The following is a 19,535-nucleotide window of genomic DNA, read 5'->3' as shown; positions in this document are numbered from 1 at the left end:
GGGTGAACACATGGGAGATGTGAGAAACAACAGGGATACCACCCTGGCAAGGCATATGAGAGAGAAACATCCTGGAGATAGGTCCAACATTAGGTTTGCGGTTATTGAAGTAGTAAAACCAAGCCCGACAGGGGGCAATTTTGATAGAAAAATTTTGCAAAGGGAATGTGAGTGGACATTCCGGATGGACGCAATGGCCCCTAAGGGGCTGAACGAGCAGTTATCCTTTGCCTGCTTCCTATAAATGTTTATTCTTTGGATCGGACCGATTTTTTCATACGTTCTGCAATGGCCCCTTGATGGGCTTAAGAGTTAGATATTCAGTCGTTCCCCTTTAAATAGATATATATAGATTTTTATATCCTGTTTTTGTTTGTGTGGTTTTTCTAGTCCACTTATTCTTCATTTTCCCATCTAATTGTTTGTTTGGGATGAATGAGTTAGGCATCTCCATGAATAAAAATGTTGGCCATGCTTACACTAAAAGTAAGCAACCCCTTTGTAGGGTGTGGCATAGATCAGTGTGCCTGTGATAATATTTTTAAAAATAAATCCTCTGATATATGGTTCGGTACATATAACAATGTGCAAGCCGGCGACCTAGTATTTTACATCTGTTATGACTTTGTCATTGTTTGGTGTCATGTTGCTAGCTGATATATTTTTTGCTGGCTAAAGAGATGTAGGGGTTAATATCTAACCTAATTTAAATAATGATCTCATCGGGATCTATGATAACCCAAACATAATTGTAACAGTATTCAGTATTCTGTAACTGTCCAAGTATTTTCTTGGTATTGGAGCGCAATATGCGTTCCATTTAGAAGTAAGTGACATCAGATCGGGGGCGTTCATTTATATGTGATCACTGCGAGAAGCTATTAGAGACTTCGGTCTGAAATATCTGGCTGGGAGTGATGGTCGGGCTGGAGCGCAAAGGGCGTTTCATTAGTAAGCAAGCTCAAGAAGCCTGTTACCATATGCTCATTAGTTATGCCAGGGAAGACACGGGCTGTAACGGACATGCGCGGGAGCTTCAGCTGATATCGTGAGATTTTCTCTGCGTACCACAGTGATTCTGTGCAGTACGCTTCCCTGTATATGCGCTTCACCATGATTCTGCGCAATAGGCCTCCTAGCGATCGAGAATGTGACGTAGGCGGACCGGAAATGGGATGTTTTTGCAGCCCGGGCCGATCCTTTAAATCAGAGGTAATTGCATCGGATTTTTAACCTTATCTGATCTCATCGGGACACATGTTTGTTGATCAGGGCCTCCTGATGAGCCGATGAGGTGAAAAGCGTTGAGGCGGTACTGGGGAGAGGTGGACTACATGCTGAAGCTGGATGAGTATACTAATAGCCATGTTGAAATCTGAAGGCATGCTCACCAGCGTATTTATGTACAGTATATCAGTCCAAAGCATGTGTGCAGCATACTGACGGTATTATTGTATGCGTAGTGGAGTAGATATCAATTGCTCCAAGACTGCCTCTATTTAACTCCTCTCTCACATGTTCCTTATTGTTTTTATGGCACGGTTTGGGGTCTAGTTAACCCTTAGCTATAGGAGTGTTTATGTATAGTCGTGAGTGGTTCCTTTAGACATATGATTGGGGAGTGGGACCCTGGACTATTTAGGGTTCAACAGGGACCGCAGGGCCAGCCGCCATGGAGTGGGGGCGCCACAACGTTTCCCCTAGGGCGCCAACCCCCGCAGGTAGGCAGGTACCAGCTCAGATACTACTGTAGGGTTACTAGTTCTTCCAACCAGTTTTTTCACGGTGTGTTTTTTGTGATGTTTTGGGAAAGACCACAGGTTGGTGGTTTTTTAACATTTTTTGAAATAAAGAATTTTTATGGGGCTTTATATGATTTAACAGATAAGCATCTCTGCCTTTTTCTTGATGTTTTTTAATGCATGAAACCACAAATGGAAAATGATTTGTTAATTTATTCTTTTACATTGATTTGCAGCTGTTAATTTCACTCGTGACTGGGAAGTTGGATCGGTGACCACGACAACAGTGTATAAATCGTTCAGCAATACCATGGTAAATGCCAGTATTGGATTATGGGTTGGCTTAAGAGGTGTGAATATAACCCTAGCAGGTAATACATTTTCATTACAATAATCCCTCTATAAGAAGGATAGTATACAGCTCTGTGAAAAATTAAGAGACCACCACTTCAAAACCCTATTATGGGCAGCCCAATCTCCAGACCTGAACCCCATTGAAAACCTATGGAATGTAATCAAGAGGATGATGGATAGTCACAAGCCATCAAACAAAGAAGAACTGCTTAAATTTGTGGTGGAAAGCATGCCAAGATGCATGAAAGCTGTGATTAAAAATCATGGGTATTCCACAAAATATTGATTTCTGAACTCTTCCTGAGTTAAAACATTAGTATTGTTGTTTCTAAATGATTATGAACTTGTTTTCTTTGCATTATTTGAGGTCTGAAAGCACTGGGTTTTTTTTATTTTGACCATTTTTCTTTGTCAGAAAAAAATACTAAATTTATTGCTTGGAAATTCAGAGACATGCTGTCAGAAGTTTGTAGACTAAAAGAACAATTTACATTTTACTCAAAAATATACCTATAAAGAGAAAAATCAGACAAACTGAACATTTTGCAGTGGTCTCTTAATTTTTGCCAGAGCTATAGTGTAGTATGTTTTTGTATTACTTAGCACTAGGTCTATTGTCAATGTTATGATTATTGAGCTACATTTTTAAGAACAAAACGATTATTTGCTTATAAATGAAAAAGAGAAGGAAGTGGTTTCAAAGAGATTTTCCTGCAAACAACTTAAAGGGGTATTCTCATGTTATTACATAACATTTAGTTAGCATGAAAATAAGCAAATTTGCAATTGACTTGCTTTTTCTATCTGCTTTCATTCTCCTGCAATAAGAGCATTGTATTTCATAGTGTACAACTGTATTCCATAGAGATCAGCCACCAGTGTCTGCCCAGACCCTGCCTGAGTGTGCACCATAGCTATATTAAAGAAGAGAGGTTTACTCCTAACATACCAGCCAATTCTATTCAGCCCATTGGTATCATTACTGCATTTTAGCTGTTTATCTCCCTTCCTCTATCTCTCAGCTCCTAATAAGCACTGTTATTAATCGTGCAAAATTACCAAACACCACCATCTGTCACTTTCAGTTTAGATCACCTTATCAAGGTTTGCTCTAATTGTTCCAAGTTGCATGCTTTTTCAAATGCCCTATTATCTCTATTTTCAAATATAGTGATAGCAATGTAGACTGACTACATACCACTGATAGCTGAATATGTTAGAACAAAACTTGGACTGACCACTCCAGGAGGAGTGCCAACCCTGCAGAAATTAGTAAGTAAGGAGACTGCGCAGCTCTGGGCTGCTCGAGGACAAGTTGAGAATACTCTTTAACCCCTTCATGACCCAGCCTATTTTGACCTTAAAGACCTTGCCGTTTTTTGCAATTCTGACCAGTGTCCCTTTATGAGGTAATAACTCAGGAACGCTTCAACGGATCCTAGCGGTTCTGAGATTATTTTTTCGTGACATATTGGGCTTCATGGTAGTGGTAAATTTAGGTCAATAAATTCTGCGTTTATTTGTGATAAAAACGGAAATTTGGCGAAAATTTTGAAAATTTCGCAATTTTCACATTTTGAATTTTTATTCTGTTAAACTAGACAGTTATGTGACACAAAATAGTTAATAAATAACATTTCCCACATGTATACTTTACATCACCACAATTTTGGAAACAAAATTTTTTTTTGCTAGGAAGTTATAAGGGTTAAAATTTGACCAGCGATTTCTCATTTTTACAACGAAACTTACAAAACCATTTTTTTTAGGGACCACCTCACATTTGAAGTCAGTTTGAGGGGTCTATATGGCTGAAAATACCCAAAAGTGACACCATTCTAAAAACTGCACCCCTCAAGGTACTCAAAACCACATTCAAAAAGTTTATTAACCCTTCAGGTGCTTCACAGCAGCAGAAGCAACTTTGAAGGAAAAAATGAACATTTAACTTTTTAGTCACAAAAATAAACTTTTAGCAACAATTTTTTATTTTCCCAATGGTAAAAGGAGAAACTGAACAACGAAAGTTGTTGTCCAATTTGTCCTGAGTACGCTGATACCTCATATGTGGGGGTAAACCACTGTTTGGGCGCACGGCAGGGCTTGGAAGGGAAGGAGCGCCATTTGACTTTTTGAATGAAAAATTGGCTCCACTCTTTAGCGGACACCATGTCACGTTTGGAGAGCCCCCGTGTGCCTAAAAATTGGAGCTCCCCCACAAGTGACCCCATTTTGGAAACTAGACGCCCCAAGGAACTTATCTTGATGCATAGTGAGCACTTTGAACCCCCAGGTGCTTCACAAATTGATCCGTAAAAATGAAAAAGTACTTTTTTTTCACAAAAAAATTATTTTAGCCTAAATTTTTTCATTTTCACATGGGCAACAGGATAAAATGGATCCTAAAATTTGTTGGGCAATTTCTCCTGAGTACACCAATACCTCACATGTGGGGGTAAGCCACTGTTTGGGCACATGGTACGGCTCGGAAGGGAAGGAGCGCCATTTGACTTTTTGAATGAAAAATTATCTCCATCGTTAGCGGACACCATGTCGCGTTTGGGGAGACCCTGTGTGCCTAAACATTGGAGCTCCCCCACAAGTGACCCCATTTTGGAAACTAGACCCCCCAAGGAACTTATCTAGATGCATATTGTGCACTTTAAACCCCCAGGTGCTTCACAGAAGTTTATAACGCAGAGACATGAAAATAAAAAATAATTTTTCTTTCCTCAAAAATGATTTTTTAGCCTGGAATTTCCTATTTTGCCAAGGGTAATAGGAGAAATTGGACCTCAAATGTTGTTGTACAGTTTGTCCTGAGTACGCTGATACCCCATATGTGGGGGTAAACCACTGTTTGGGCGCACGGCAGGGCTCGGAAGGGAAGGCATGCCATTTGGCTTTTTAAATGGACAATTAGCTCCAATCATTAGCGGACACCATGTCACGTTTGGAGAGCCCCTGTGTGCCTAAACATTGGAGATCCCCCAGAAATGACCCCATTTTAGAAACTAGACCCCCAAAGGAACTAATGTAGATGTGTGGTGAGGACTTTGAACCCCCAAGTGCTTCACAGAAGTTTATAACGCAGAGCCATGAAAATAAAAAATAAAAAATATTTTCTCAAAAATGATCTTAAAGCCTGCAATTTTTTATTTTCCCAAGGGTAACAGGAGAAATTTGACCCCAAAAGTTGTTGTCCAGTTTCTCCTGAGTACGCTGATACCCCATATGTGGGGGTAAACCACTGTTTGGGCACATGCCGGGGCTCGGAAGTGAAGTAGTGACGTTTTGAAATGCAGACTTTGATGGAATGCTCTGTGGGCGTCATGTTGCGTTTGCAGAGCCCCTGATGTGGCTTAGCAGTAGAAACCCCCCACAAGTGACCCCATTTTGGAAACTAGACCCCGAAAGGAACTTATCTAGATGTGTGGTGAGCACTTTGAACCCCCAAGTGCTTCACAGAAGTTTATAATGCAGAGCCGTGAAAATAATAAATACGTTTTCTTTCCTCAAAAATAATTATTTAGCCCAGAATTTTTTAATTTTCCCAAGGGTAACAGGAGAAATTTGACCCCAATATTTGTTGTCCAGTTTCTCCTGAGTACGGTGATACCCCATATGTGGGGGTAAACTACTGTTTGGGCACATGCCGGGGCTCGGAATTGAAGTAGTGACGTTTTGAAATGCAGACTTTGATGGAATGCTGTGCGGGCGTCACGTTGCGTTTGCAGAGCCCCTGATGTGGCTAAACAGTAGAAACCCCCCACAAGTGACCCCATTTTGGAAACTAGACCCCGAAAGGAACTTATCTAGATGTGTGGTGAGCACTTTGAACCCCCAAGTGCTTCACAGAAGTTTATAATGCAGATCCGTGAAAATAATAAATACGTTTTCTTTCCTCAAAAATAATTATTTAGCCCAGAATTTTTTTAATTTTCCCAAGGGTAACAGGAGAAATTTGACCCCAATATTTGTTGTCCAGTTTCTCCTGAGTACACTGATACCCCGTGTGTGGAGGTAAACCACTGTTTGGGCACACGTCGGGGCTCAGAAGGGAAGTAGTGACTTTTGAAATGCAGAATTTGATGGAATGGTCTGCGGGCGTCACGTTGCGTTTGCAGAGCCCCTGGTGTTCCTAAACAGTAGAAACCCCCCACAAGTGACCCCATTTTAGAAACTAGACCCCCCCAAGGAACTTATCTAGATATGTGGCGAGCACTTTGAACCCCCAAGTGCTTCACAGACGTTTACAACGCAGAGCCGTGAAAATAAAAAATCATTTTTCTTTCCTCAAAAATGATGTTTTAGCAAGCATTTTTTTATTTTCACAAGGGTAACAGGATAAATTGGACCCCAGTAATTGTTGCGCAGTTTATCCTGAGTATTCTGGTACCCCATATGTGGGGGTAAACCACTGTTTGGGCACACATCGGGGCTCGGAATTGAGGGAGCACCATTTGACTTTTTGAATACGAGATTGGCTGGAATCATTGGTGGCGCCATGTTGCGTTTGGAGACCCCTGATGTGCCTAAACAGTGGAAACCCCTCAATTCTACCTCCAACACTAACCCCCCCCCCACACCCCTAACCCTAATCCCAACTATAGCCATAACCCTAATCACAACCCTAACCACAACCCTAATTCCAACCCTAACCCTAAGGCTATGTGCCCACGTTGCGGATTCGTGTGAGATTTTTCAGTATCATTTTTGAAAAATCCGCTGGTAAAAGGCACTGCGTTTTACCAGCGGATTTTCCGCGGATTTCCAGTGTTTTTTGTGCGGATTTCACCTGCGGATTCCTATTGAGGAACAGGTGTAAAACGCTGCGGAATCCGCACAAAGAATTGACATGCTGCGGAAAATACAACGCAGCGTTTCCGCGCCGTATATTCCGCACCATGGGTACAGCGGATTTGGTTTTCCATAGGTTTACATGGTACTGTAAACCTGATGGAACACTGCTGCGAATCCGCAGCGACCAATCCGCTGCGGATCCGCAACCAAATCCGCACCGTGTGCACATGGCCTAATTCTAAAGGTATGTGCACACGCTGCGGAAAATGCTGCGGATCCGCAGCAGTTTCCCATGAGTTTACAGTTCAATGCAAACCTATGGGAAACAAAAATCGCTGTACACATGCTGCGGAAAAACTGCACGGAAACGCAGCGGTTTACATTCCGCAGAATGTCACTTCTTTCTGCGGATTCTGCAGCGGTTTTACAACTGCTCAAATAGAAAATCGCAGTTGTAAAACCGCAGAAAAAATGCGGTAAATCCGCCATAAATCCGCAGCGGAAAAATCCGCAGAGGACCAGAATACGTGTGCACATACCGAAACCCTAACCCTAGCCCTAACCCTAGCCCTAACCCTACCCCTAACCCTACCTTTAGCCCTAACCCTAGCCCTAACCCTAACCCTAGCCCTAGCCCTAACCCTAGCCCTAACCCTACCCCTAACCCTAACCCTAACCCTACCCCTACCCCTAACCCTAGCCCTAACCCTAACCCTAACCCTACCCCTAACCCTACCCCTAACCCTACCCCTAGCCCTAACCCTAACCCTACCCCTAACCCTAACCCTAGCCCTAACCCTACCCCTAACCCTACCCCTAACCCTATTCTAACATTAGTGGAAAAAAAAATTCTTTATTTTTTTATTGTCTCTACCTATGGGGGTGACAAAGGGGGGAGGGTCATTTATTATTTTTTTTATTTTGATCACTGTGATAGATTATATCTCAGTGATCAAAATGCACTTTGGAACGAATCTGCCGGCCGGCAGATTCGGCGGGCGCATGCGCCCGCCATTTTGGAAGATGGCGGCGCCCAGGGAGAAGACGGACGGACCCCGGCAGGATCGGTAAGTATGATGGGGTGGAACGGAGCACGGGGGGGTGAAACGGAGCACGGGGGGGTGGAATGGAGCACGGGGGGTGGATCGGAGCATGGGGGTGGGTGGATCGGAGTGCAGGGGGGTGATTGGAGCACGGGGGGGGTGATTGGAGCACGGGGGAGCAGACAAGAGCACGGGGGGGAGCGGAGCACAGGATGGAGGGGAGCCGGAGCAGTGTACCGGACAGATCGGAGGGCTGGGGGGGCGATCGGTGGGGTGGGGGCACATTAGTGTTTCCAGCCATGGCCGATGATATTGAAGCATCGGCCATGGCTGGATTGTAATATTTCACCAGTTATAATAGGTGAAATATTACAAATCGCTCTGATTGGCAGTTTCACTTTCAACAGCCAATCAGAGCGATCGTAGCCACGGGGAGGTGAAGCCACCCCCCTGGGCTAAACTACCACTCCCCCTGTCCCTGCAGATCGGGTGAAATTGGAGTTAACCCTTTCACCGGATCTGCAGGGACGCGATCTTTCCATGATGCCACATAGGCGTCATGGGTCGGATTGGCACCAACTTTCATGATGCCTACGTGGCGTCATGGGTCGGGAAGGGGTTAAAATAGAAATGCTGGGGCAGAGCAGAGTACAGAGACACTTTGAAGACGTCAGAAATAAGTGTTTAGAGAGATTTCACTGCAAACTACTTAAACAGGTTATTCTCTTGTTATTAAATTTGCTTAAGATAGTTAAAGTGAACCTGTCATCAGGATTTTTCTAAGTAAACTACATACGCTGTGAGGTCGGCACCTTTACACTGATTAAAATGATATCTTGGTTGATTAAATCCATCTTGCGGTTGTTGTTTATTTGTAGTTTTCAGTTAATGAGATTCTCGTGCTCTGGGGCGGCCTGTGGGCAGGTCTTTATTTGTGTCCTATTCTCATATTCATACTTATGGGATTAAATGACAGGTCACTGATCCTTCAGTGACCTGCCTCCTATTTTAAATACTGTGCATTTCATATTGTGGTATGTGGGAAAAAAATAACTACAGTAAAGTGGCGCTTCCGCCGGCCCATCCGCAGTAGCATCTATCGCTTGCCTGGCCTCAGTTTATTATAATGAAAAACAACAAACCGCAGTGTACTTACCGTCCTTGCATTCACTAGTGAGCCTCTACCCCTGGTACCTGTCACTGGCTGTGGTGCCATCATTTCGACAGTGTGGCAGACAATCAGTGACCTTAGTGTCTCTGAAGAGGGCATTCTGTCTACACAGGCAAAGCCAGTCATCTGGAGCAGAGGCAAGGACTCTCCTGTGGACCAATGTAAGTTGATTGCAGCTCAGTTTGTTGTTTTATAAGAAACTGCAGCCAGAGAAGAAACTTAATTGAAATGGACAACCCCATTAAGATAGAGAATGTTGAAGATTACTATACAAAAAGCAAAGGTTAAGGTTAACGATATTATATGGCAACTTCATAGCGATACAATAGCTTAGTCCAAGCAAAAAATGTGTTTTCATGAGATTTTTATGATTTCAGGTCTAGAAGGATGGATTAAAGATGCACAATGTAAACCTGAATTTAATTGCTAATTTCATTGCAGGAAATCCAGTGCACCAACTGAATGAAACCATTAATTACAATGAATGGTTTTCTTGGGAGACAAGGACACATTATGATATAGATTACCGTGAAGGATTAGAAAAGGGTCTTCCAAGTCCTGTAATGTATGTAGCTGAAAAATTCAACAGCAATAGCCCATGTAGGCTACATCAGCAGTACTGCATATCTACATACTACTCCTCGGCAATAATGTGGTAAGCAGGTTTTGTCGCTGTCCACGCTCTGATTATCTTTTGCCTTTGTCAGGTACTTTCGGACGGCAGGTGTTTTCCATTTGCCATCTAGCCTGTCCTATCACACTGCACTTGCTACCATTTAAACCCCAACCCTGCAGGTCTTCTCTGCTGGTGATAATCTTTAGTGGGTTCTCCTTGAAGTTTTAGTTCTACTTGTGAGTACCTAGGCCAGTCAGATAAGTGTACTTCTGAGGTTTCTTGCTTACTCTGCAATCTCACTCAATTCCTTATTAGACACATGAAACTGTCAACGGTCCTTTAGGGAGCCGGGACCAGGTTATCTTCTCTAGTTTTTACCTTCATAGTTTATCTAGGTGGCGCTGAAGCCTCTAGGGCCTGTGTTACTGGATATTATAGTCTGTACAGGAACTGAGTGGGGTTTGTGCAAATTTCTCATAGTTAGATCATTTTTCCCCATGGTTACTATCACATTTACAAACACATATGTTTCAATAATCAATTTGAGTTGCCTCAACAGGATTCATAATGCACCTAATAATTTAATTCAATTACATTTTGGGTTATGGTTATAATAGAATGGGTTCCAAGCTTAGGTGTCCACTGTATTATTAACATTTTAATTTGTTTTATAAGGAGCTGCTACACCCAATTTGCCCATGTATTTTATGGTCTGCCATTCATTGACATAGCCAGATTACTGCTTGGTCAACTCTTTCTATATTCCATCCATTGTTGTAGAATTTCAGCTGTCAGCAGATTCAAGATGGTCCTTCCACAGCATTAACTTGCAGCCGTTATATATTCCAACAATTATATCATTGATAAAAGTGGACACTGCTTGATAACATGAGTTGATGAACAGAGGTCATGGCATGATACGGTGTGTGAGGCCATCATATTGTGTGGGAGCTTATGAAGCCATCCCACTTTGTGTGAAAGAATGTGCTGTGGGAGGTGCTGAGGGACACTGTCACAATACACTGTGGGGGGCTATGTGGACATCATACTGTGGATGAAGGAATGGGTGACATCATACTGTGTGTGGACGAATGTACTGTGGAGGCATCAAACTGTGTGAAGTGTTGTGGAGATATCATACTGTATGTAGGTTTACTATGGTGACAGTCATGCCATTTGCGTGAGGCATTATATTGTTAGTGAGTTCTGAAAGCATTATACTGTGCTGGGGTCACTGAGGACAGCATACTGTATTAGGGTCACTGTTGTTGTATCATATATTGTTACAAATATTATGGGTACATCAGACTGTGATTGTTGGGGTACTAAGAAAGAATTCAGTGTGGAAATATCATATTGTGTGTGGGGGGAAATTTTGGAAGCATCATACTCTATTGGAACCATGAAAAATATATCATATTGTAGTGGATGGGGACACAGGCTCCAGTAGAGAAATACTGTGTTTGTTCTACCAAACATATCCCTTTCTCTGTCTTTAAATGTCATAATACATTCCCCTGTATAATACCCTTTTTAAATTTTTTATGTCTAACCCATGCAGAATAGAAATTGTTAGATTTTGCTTTAAACCCCTTAATTACCTCTGATACGCATTAAAATGGCGGATGATAAAGAGTCTTATTCCTTCATCGCCGTTTTAAAACAGCAATCAGAAATAAGGATATAGCGACCCCCAGAATCCAAAAATCTTCTGAATCTCAGCTACTGGGGTAGTTGACACCCTGGAGAACACAATTACGTACGGTTTTTCTAGTTCCCAATCATGTGATTGCCGTTATTCAATAAATAACAGAGATCATGTAAAAAAAAGTAATCCACTATTAAAATCATTTCTCTCTCTTCTGACATGAAATAATATGTCAGAGGAGAGAGAAAGGATGTCCCCAAGCCCCTCTCGGTACCTCTGCTATCCCTTGGCCCTCCACCTCCTCTTCATGAAGGAATATGGCCTAGATCTGCCTGCTGGTAACCAGCAACATTAGGGATTTTTCTTATTGGTTCCAATTTGATCACTGTGATAGACCTTATCACAGTGATCAAAAGCCCAATAATTACTTAATCATCCCTGTATGATCCCCTTAGATTACATTTTTTTATTTTATAATTTTTATTTCTTTCACTTTTTGCTGTTGAGCTTAGACTTAGGGTTGGGTTTTTTCAAAATTAAAAAAAAAGAATGATGAAGATATGATGACATATTCTATATGCCGACCTATTGTTAGTAAATTATGGGTGGAATCAAAATACTCACTATACCCCTTGAAGAAATGCTTGAGGGATGTAGTTTCCAAAATGAGGTCAGTTGTGAGGGTTTTCTGCAGTTTGGGCATGTTAGGGACCCTGCAAGTGTGACATGGTGCCTGTTTGTGTCCAAACAGAACTTTTTGACTGCATGTGGGGTATTGCTTTGCTCCAAAGAATGTGGATAACTAAAACTGTGGGGTCAAATTTTTGATGTTACCTCTTGCAAAAGTAAAAAAAATTGGGGCTAAAGCAACATTTTAGAGGTAAAATTTACATTTATTGTTTTTCATTCCACTTTGCATTAATTCCAGTTTAGTACGTGAGTACGTGAAGGGTTAAAACATTTCCTGAAAGCAGTTTTGATTTATTTGAGGTGTGTGGTTTTTAATATGGTATCACTATTGGGGAGTTTCCAAAAAATAGGCCTTTCAATGTCCATTGAAATCTGAATAGGTCCCTAAAGAAACAGGTTTTTCAAATTTATTGAAAAAAATGAGGAATTACTACTTAACTTTTAACCTATCTAACATCCTAACAAAACAAAATGACATTTGAAAAATGATGAAGATGTAAAGTAGACATGTGGGAAATGTTATTTATTAATTATTTTCTATATCATGACTAACTGGTTTAAGGATATAAAGATTGAAAGTTTGAAAAGTGCAACCTAATGTAGAACAGTTATAAAATGTGTACAGTGCTGTCAGCTTCAGTTTCGGGTTTTATAAGAAATGCAGCATATTCACAAAAATAGACTACAGATACATGTAAATGTAATTTTTGGGCAAATGCTAAATATTGGTGTATACCAAGTAATATACAATATTTATAGGACAATACCAATTGCAATGAATTAGCTCAGTAACATACAAATCTGACTGGCTGACTGTGTAATGGTCCAGAAAAGTTAACTGTATGCTTTCGATAATTCCTTTATCATAGGGCTGCATTTTGCTCCTGGATTCTCAGCAATGTCCTGTTCTGTATGCCATTCCTGGTCTATGGCATCTACATGCTGTTTGCGACTGCAATGTGCATAATAGTATCACTCACATCATTTGCAACCGTCAGACAGGCACCTGAATGCAGTATTCACTTTGGAAGCACTGTTCTACGTACAAGATTTGGACTTTCATTCTGGTTGAGCTTTGCAACAGGTATTTTAGTTAGCATTATTTTCCTCATCTAGTACTTACTTATACATTGTGATGAAAAGAGAAAAAAGCGGAATGCACTCACCAATCTTCAAAAAATAGCAGCTTTATTGAGTCTTCATAAGAAAAACTTCATGGCCGGGGGAAGAGGAGTGGAGCTCGAGCGAGCAGGAGGAAACGACGGCCATTTCGCGCAGTGCTGCAGACCCGTTGAAGCCCTAGCACTGCGCGAAACGGCCGTTGTCTTCTCCTGCTCGCTCGAGCTCCACTCCTCTTCCCCCGGCCATGAAATTTTTCTTATGAAGACTCAATAAAGCTGCTATTTTTTGAAGATTGGTGAGTGCATTCTGCTTTTTTCTCTTTTCACCACATGGAATACAATTGTCATTATGGAGTTGCACCCATGATCTTTCTGGATATGGCTGTCTTACATTAAGACTTACTAAACACACTGGCTTCTCTACCAGCAAGGTTTTTTAGACAGTGCCGTTCATTCTTTTCTTTTTATGTTTCTTACTTATACATTGTACACTTTTTTTTACAACTACTCTGGCTATGTTAATAAACAGTGCTGTTGAGATGAAATGTGCAATACGAGTCGGCTCAGTACAGATGTAGCATTTTTTAGCACAATGCATAAACTGTACTCTGTAGCAGAAAAATATCTTTAAGCCAGAAGGTGTAACTGGACAACACCTTCTTAAAAGGTACTTGTCAGATTATTCATGCTGCCCAAACAAATCAGATCCTGACTGTACAATTGCAGACAAGTGTACTTTTCTCTGAAGGGTTTCACCCTGATTGGCTTTTCCTAAAAAATGATAAAGTTGATTGACAGGTCTCTCACCATGAGAGAAACCTGTCAGTCACCTGTAATGATACTGGGAGAGCCATGATTAAGTTTCTTCTAGCTATATTTTCTTTGAAAATGCCAGAGCGTTTCAGAGAAAAATATTTCAGGTTGCAATTGAACAGCCGGAATCTGATTTATGTTGTCCATGTATTTCATGAGGGGCTGTCCTAATCAGTCCATATTTATACCAGCATGTTTTACATTGTTTTGATCTATTCGTATTGCACTTAACATGTTTTCTCTTTCTGTGAGTTACTTCTAAACAAAAGTATTGGCAGATTTGTAACAAAGCAGATGCAAAGTATAAAAATTGGCCATAGTAACTAATCAATTTCTATATTATATTTATCAAAATCTAAAACAGAAGAAAAGGGTAGCATGCATAATGAAGGGATCACCACAAAATTTATAACAAAGTATAACACATTTTTATTAAACCACTCTTGAGTACACTACAAAAGCCATTAAAAACAATTAAAATTGCAACACATAGCAAAAATGAGAACTAGACCTAAAATAAGGTCAAGCCACAGTGTCACCCCACACAGACTACCAGGACAAGTCCAGATACAGGAGATTTAGGGATGCAATAGTACCCCACATGAGAGGCCCCTGTAGCTAGAAGTCACCGGACAAGTAAACCGTCCTATACTACTTGACATGAATGAACCAGGCCTCCTACGTAGCATTCCTGTATAATAAGTCAGGGCTAATAAGAGATGGCAATGATATGGGGTGGCACTGGGCAGGAATGCCCAACGCATGTCACCAGTAAACTGGCTTCTTCAGGGGCATCCCTAAATCTCCTGTATCTGGACTTGTCCTGGTAGTCTGTGTGGGGTGACACTGTGGCTTGACCTTATTTTAGGTCTAGTTCTCATTTTTGCTATGTGTTGCAATTTTAATTGTTTTTAATGGCTTTTGTAGTGTACTCAAGTGTGTTTTAATAAAAATTTGTTATTCTTTGTTATAAATTTTGTGGTGATCCCTTCATTATGCATGCTACCATTTTCTTCTGTATTTGGTCCTTGTTCTTCTGTAGCATGCTATAGGTGATCCCTGACAGTGGTGCCGGCCTATATTTCTTTGTATATATTTATCAAAATCTATTTATATAATTACCTTAAATTGTCTGTCATCCACCTCAATCTGGATGTCCTCGAATCCCACCATCCACCACGCCGCACTGAAAGTATGCCGACTGCCATATTGGAATACTCAAGCGTTGGGTATTCCAATTTGGCACCCGATGGTGGTACCAGTCTGTCCATCGCTCCCTGTCTCCCCTCTCTTCTGTTCGTTGCTCCCCCATCACCCCCCGCTCCTCTCTGTTGCTCCCCTCTCTTCTGTCCGTTGCTCCCTGTCTCCCCTCTCTTCTGTCCATTGCTCCCCTTCTGCCCTTGCTCCTCTCCATCGCTCCCCATCTCTCCTCGCTCCTCCTGCTCCTCTCCATCGCTCCCCTCACTCTTCTCTGCAGGCCCCATCTCCCCTCACTCCTCCCGCCGACAATCCTGCGGCAGCCATGTTGGCGGGACAGAGTGCTGATGGCCGCTCACATGGATGAAAGCAGGCGAGGCAGATGGATCCCGGAGATGCTGCTCTCCACGCTGCTGACCTCAGGGCTCCTGATTGCAGGGGTGCAAGGAGCGGAGAGCGGCAGGGATGGTGAGAGGACAGAAGTAAATACTGTATACTATGATGGAGGCCCAATGCTATCGCATTGGGAGGGTGGTGACATGCCGATGGGGGCAGGTTTTGCAGCATGTCCCCATCGGCACGTCACCATCCTCCCGATGCGATAGCATCGGGCCTCCATCTAGTCTCTTTAGAAATATATTAAACAATCTGTTTGGTTATCTCTGGTTTTATAGACCACTGCTAATTGTTTTTATATGGCAAGATGCTATCAATTTTATAATACTAATTTATCTTCTATTTTAGGTATATTTTGCCTTATTATCAGCATCATACTATTGCTGATACACGTAATGAGGCCAAGCACACTACGGCGTTTATTCAGCTTGAAAGATAATGAGGATTTATGCAATAAAATTGACAAAGAAGACGACTCTGTCTCAGAAGACAATAAACCTGATGCTGTAAGCCAGATGTTATGAGATTCTTTGCCCCTTACATGAACTTGGATGGAAATAGTCAAGAAATGGTCAAGCAAGCACCTAAGTGTGGAGACCTAAGGTGGAGAACTGTTAACTTTTAAGTGCACTAAAGGCTTTGAAGAGATGCCCAGCATTTGCTTGTTCGTCCTGGAAGGTCTCTTGTAATATTTGGAATTGAACTGAAAATCTATAGATAAAAGTCAAAAACTTTCCGTAATGGATCTTCTATTTCATCCAAACCTGACTGGAATCCATGAAAGGAATTAGGCTTTACATTGATGCAGCAGTATTGTGAAAGAAAGAGATTTAGTTGGTTTGGAACTTTTTTTATACAGTATACATTATAGAATCTACATGCATAAAAATGCGTATAAAGTGCACACGACAAACAGAATCATTTCACATGTAAAGTTTCCCTTGTAAGGAGCTCAAGATAACTAGTTTTTATTAACTTTTTTTGCATTTATATATGTTATGTTACGACTGGTTCCTATATCAGACAAAAATAGAAAACAATCAATACACATTAATATTTCTGTTTCGGTTGTTCAATATCAATATGGAGAAAGTTGTCCTTTGACTTTAAGCTAAAAATACAATAACAACTGTACATATGTGCTATATAAAAAAGTGACTGCTACCTCTGCACCCCTGTACATACACCCAAGAGAAACAAGTATAAGTCTGCTAGGAAGAAGCAAGTATCTCTTAATAGATACCTATATCTGTTGTGATTTATCATCATCTCGCCTAGTTTAAAAAAAAACAAAAAAATACAAAGGTTTTTAGGTAGATACTGACTTTCAAAGCAATCAGTATCTATCTAAAATAGGTAAACACACAATTATATTTTTTTAATAAAACTAGATTTTTGCTGATAGGTTTTCTTTAAGTATACAGAATATAGAGTACTTATAATAAGTATTAATATATGCCCAATAAACTATAGTAATTTAAGTATCAAATAAATGAACACACAGGTCAAATCCATAATACTTTTTATTTCTATAAAGCCAATATAATACTTTACAATTCAAAGAGTATACAGTATGTACAGAAAATAAAGACATTACCGAATTATACATAGTTCAACAAATACCAAGAAATGTGAGGGTCCTGATCACAAGCTTACAATCTAGGAGGCATTAGGGGTGACACAAAAGGTAAAATGCATAGCCTGCTAATATAAAGTGCATTAATTAATATATGAGTATAACAGAAGATAATAAAGATAAGTTTAGTTATATATTTTTACCTAGTGTTATTAGATTAGATGTATGATTTTTGGAGGTGCTGTCCATTCCCTTTTTCAGCATATTACACGATCTGTCCCTGTTTTTCTTTGGATGTGCACTCCTCCCATTTGGCACAAGTGATTTTAGTTAGCAGGAGACTGCAAAGAAAAGCGTCTAGCCCAGTTTTGCTCACACTGGAAAACTTGAGCAAAGTGAGTTTCAATGCTTCTTTCATTAGTGTTGATGCTGTGTGGCGGCCATTGTTGATGTGGTTTTGTGCTGGTGGTGCCGTCTGGAGTCATGGGGACTCAGTTTTGCAGCATGAGCGCTGTGAGGCACCAAGCCATCCTCCCTGCCGACGCATTGTCGCTGCGGCTGTGGTCTACGCATGACTCGTCGTTAGGGTGATAGGGACCCACTAATAGGTTTGCCGTGATGTGGCAGTGGGCTTCATACAGTCTGATCAGAATGTTAAAATAAGAACCTCATGTTCAGTTATATATATTTTTGCCTAGTAGAATTAGATCAATGTATGAATTTTGGAGGTGTAGTTCAGGCTCTTTTTCAGCAGAAAGATAAGATGACACTGCCTCTTATGTGCATTTTGGTGGAGCCTTCATCTGGGAATTGGCATCATCCTAGCAGAAACCTCCATTCAATTGACACATAATCAATCAGAACCAGCATTGCCAATTTGCTTCTTTTTTCTTTTTTTTCTGGACAATGTATAGAAATATCACAGACAGTGAACATTTTTTATAGACACAAGAAAAACCACACATCTACAGCCCATAATTCTGATGCAAGGATGCTAGCTGCATTCACTGTGAACTGTAAAATGATAATCACAGTCATAATAATCTCTACAAATTTATCCAACCTTAAAAAAAAATCACAGACACATCATATATATATTTTTTTACACATAGTGTTGAGCGATACCGTCCGATATTTGAAAGTATCAGTATCGGATGGTATCGGCCGATATCCGAAAAATATCGGATATCGCCGATACCGATATCCGATACCAATACAAGTCAATGGGACACAAATGTCGGAAGGTATCCTCTATTGTTCCCAGGGTCTGAAGGAGAGGAAACTCTCCTTCAGGCCCTGGGATCCATATTCATGTGTAAAATAAAGAATAAAAATAAAAAATATTGATATACTTACCCTCGGACGCGCCCTGGTTGTCACCGCTGCAACCGCCATGCTTCCCTTCCTAAGAATGAGCGCGTTAAGGACCTTCGATGACGTGGCGGCTTGTGATTGGTCGCTGAGCGGTCATGTGACCGCTCATGCGACCAATCACATGACCAGTCACATGACCGCTCCGTGACCAATCAAAAGCCGTGACGTCATCGAAGTCCTTAACGCGCTCATTCTTAGGAAGGGAAGCATGGCGGTTGCAGCGGTGACAACCAGGGCGCGTCCGAGGTGAAGTATATCAATATTTTTTATTTTTATTCTTTATTTTACACATGAATCTTAATCCCGATACCGATTCCCGATATCACAAAAATATCGGAACTCGGTATCGGAATTCCGATACCGCAAATATCGGCCGATACCCGATACTTGCGGTATCGGAATGCTCAACACTAGACAGGACCAAACTGCCCTATTTTTACAGACTGTCTTGGAATTTCTAGATGGTTGGCAACCCTAATCAGAACCAGCACATAATAAAAATTACAGTAATGCACAACATCTATACTGTTGTTAAGTGCCCCCTTAATTTGATAACTTTGTCACTCCGAGTAACTGCATCACGCAGCATATGTAAGAAAACTATCAGATAAAGGATACATTTTCTGGTCATTTGTAGACTACAATGTGTAATTCAGATTAAAGCTAATAGCCTAGTATTATGCTCTTTAAGAACATAGCATCCTACATATCTGTTTATAATGCCATATTATCCTTTGAGGAGCTCACTTTTCAAGACTTATTACTATTGAAGATTAATAAAGCTATATTTTTGTATAATTTGGTGCAATAAGTGCATTTTTGCAGTATAATGTGTTTGCTCTGGGATATATACACTAGGGTTGAGCGACCTTGACCTTTTTAGAGTCGAGCCGTGTTTCGCGAAACCCGACTATCTTAGAAGTCGAGTCGAGTGGAATCGGCCGATTATCGCGAAAAGTCGGGTATCGACCGAAACACGAAACCCAATGCA

The 19,535-nt window shown here is 41.0% G+C and overlaps 1 protein-coding gene across 1 annotated transcript in view; it reads left to right on the top strand.

Annotated features, from left to right (window-relative positions):
- The window catches only part of DUOXA1 (dual oxidase maturation factor 1), a 92,206-nt gene extending 73,681 nt beyond the window's left edge, over positions 1-18,525 (top strand). Inside the window, exons 5-8 of the mRNA XM_069765802.1 lie at positions 1,979-2,113; positions 9,555-9,768; positions 12,937-13,151; positions 15,943-18,525. Coding sequence (XP_069621903.1) covers positions 1,979-2,113; positions 9,555-9,768; positions 12,937-13,151; positions 15,943-16,118 — 740 coding nt within the window. The 3' untranslated portion in view covers positions 16,119-18,525. The remainder of the gene's footprint in view (positions 1-1,978; positions 2,114-9,554; positions 9,769-12,936; positions 13,152-15,942) is intronic.
- Positions 18,526-19,535: the final 1,010 nt, after the last annotated feature.

This window comes from Ranitomeya imitator, chromosome 4 (genome assembly GCF_032444005.1).
Source record: "Ranitomeya imitator isolate aRanImi1 chromosome 4, aRanImi1.pri, whole genome shotgun sequence".
Lineage (NCBI taxonomy): Eukaryota > Metazoa > Chordata > Amphibia > Anura > Dendrobatidae > Ranitomeya > Ranitomeya imitator.
This window is presented reverse-complemented; position numbering and strand designations above follow the sequence as displayed.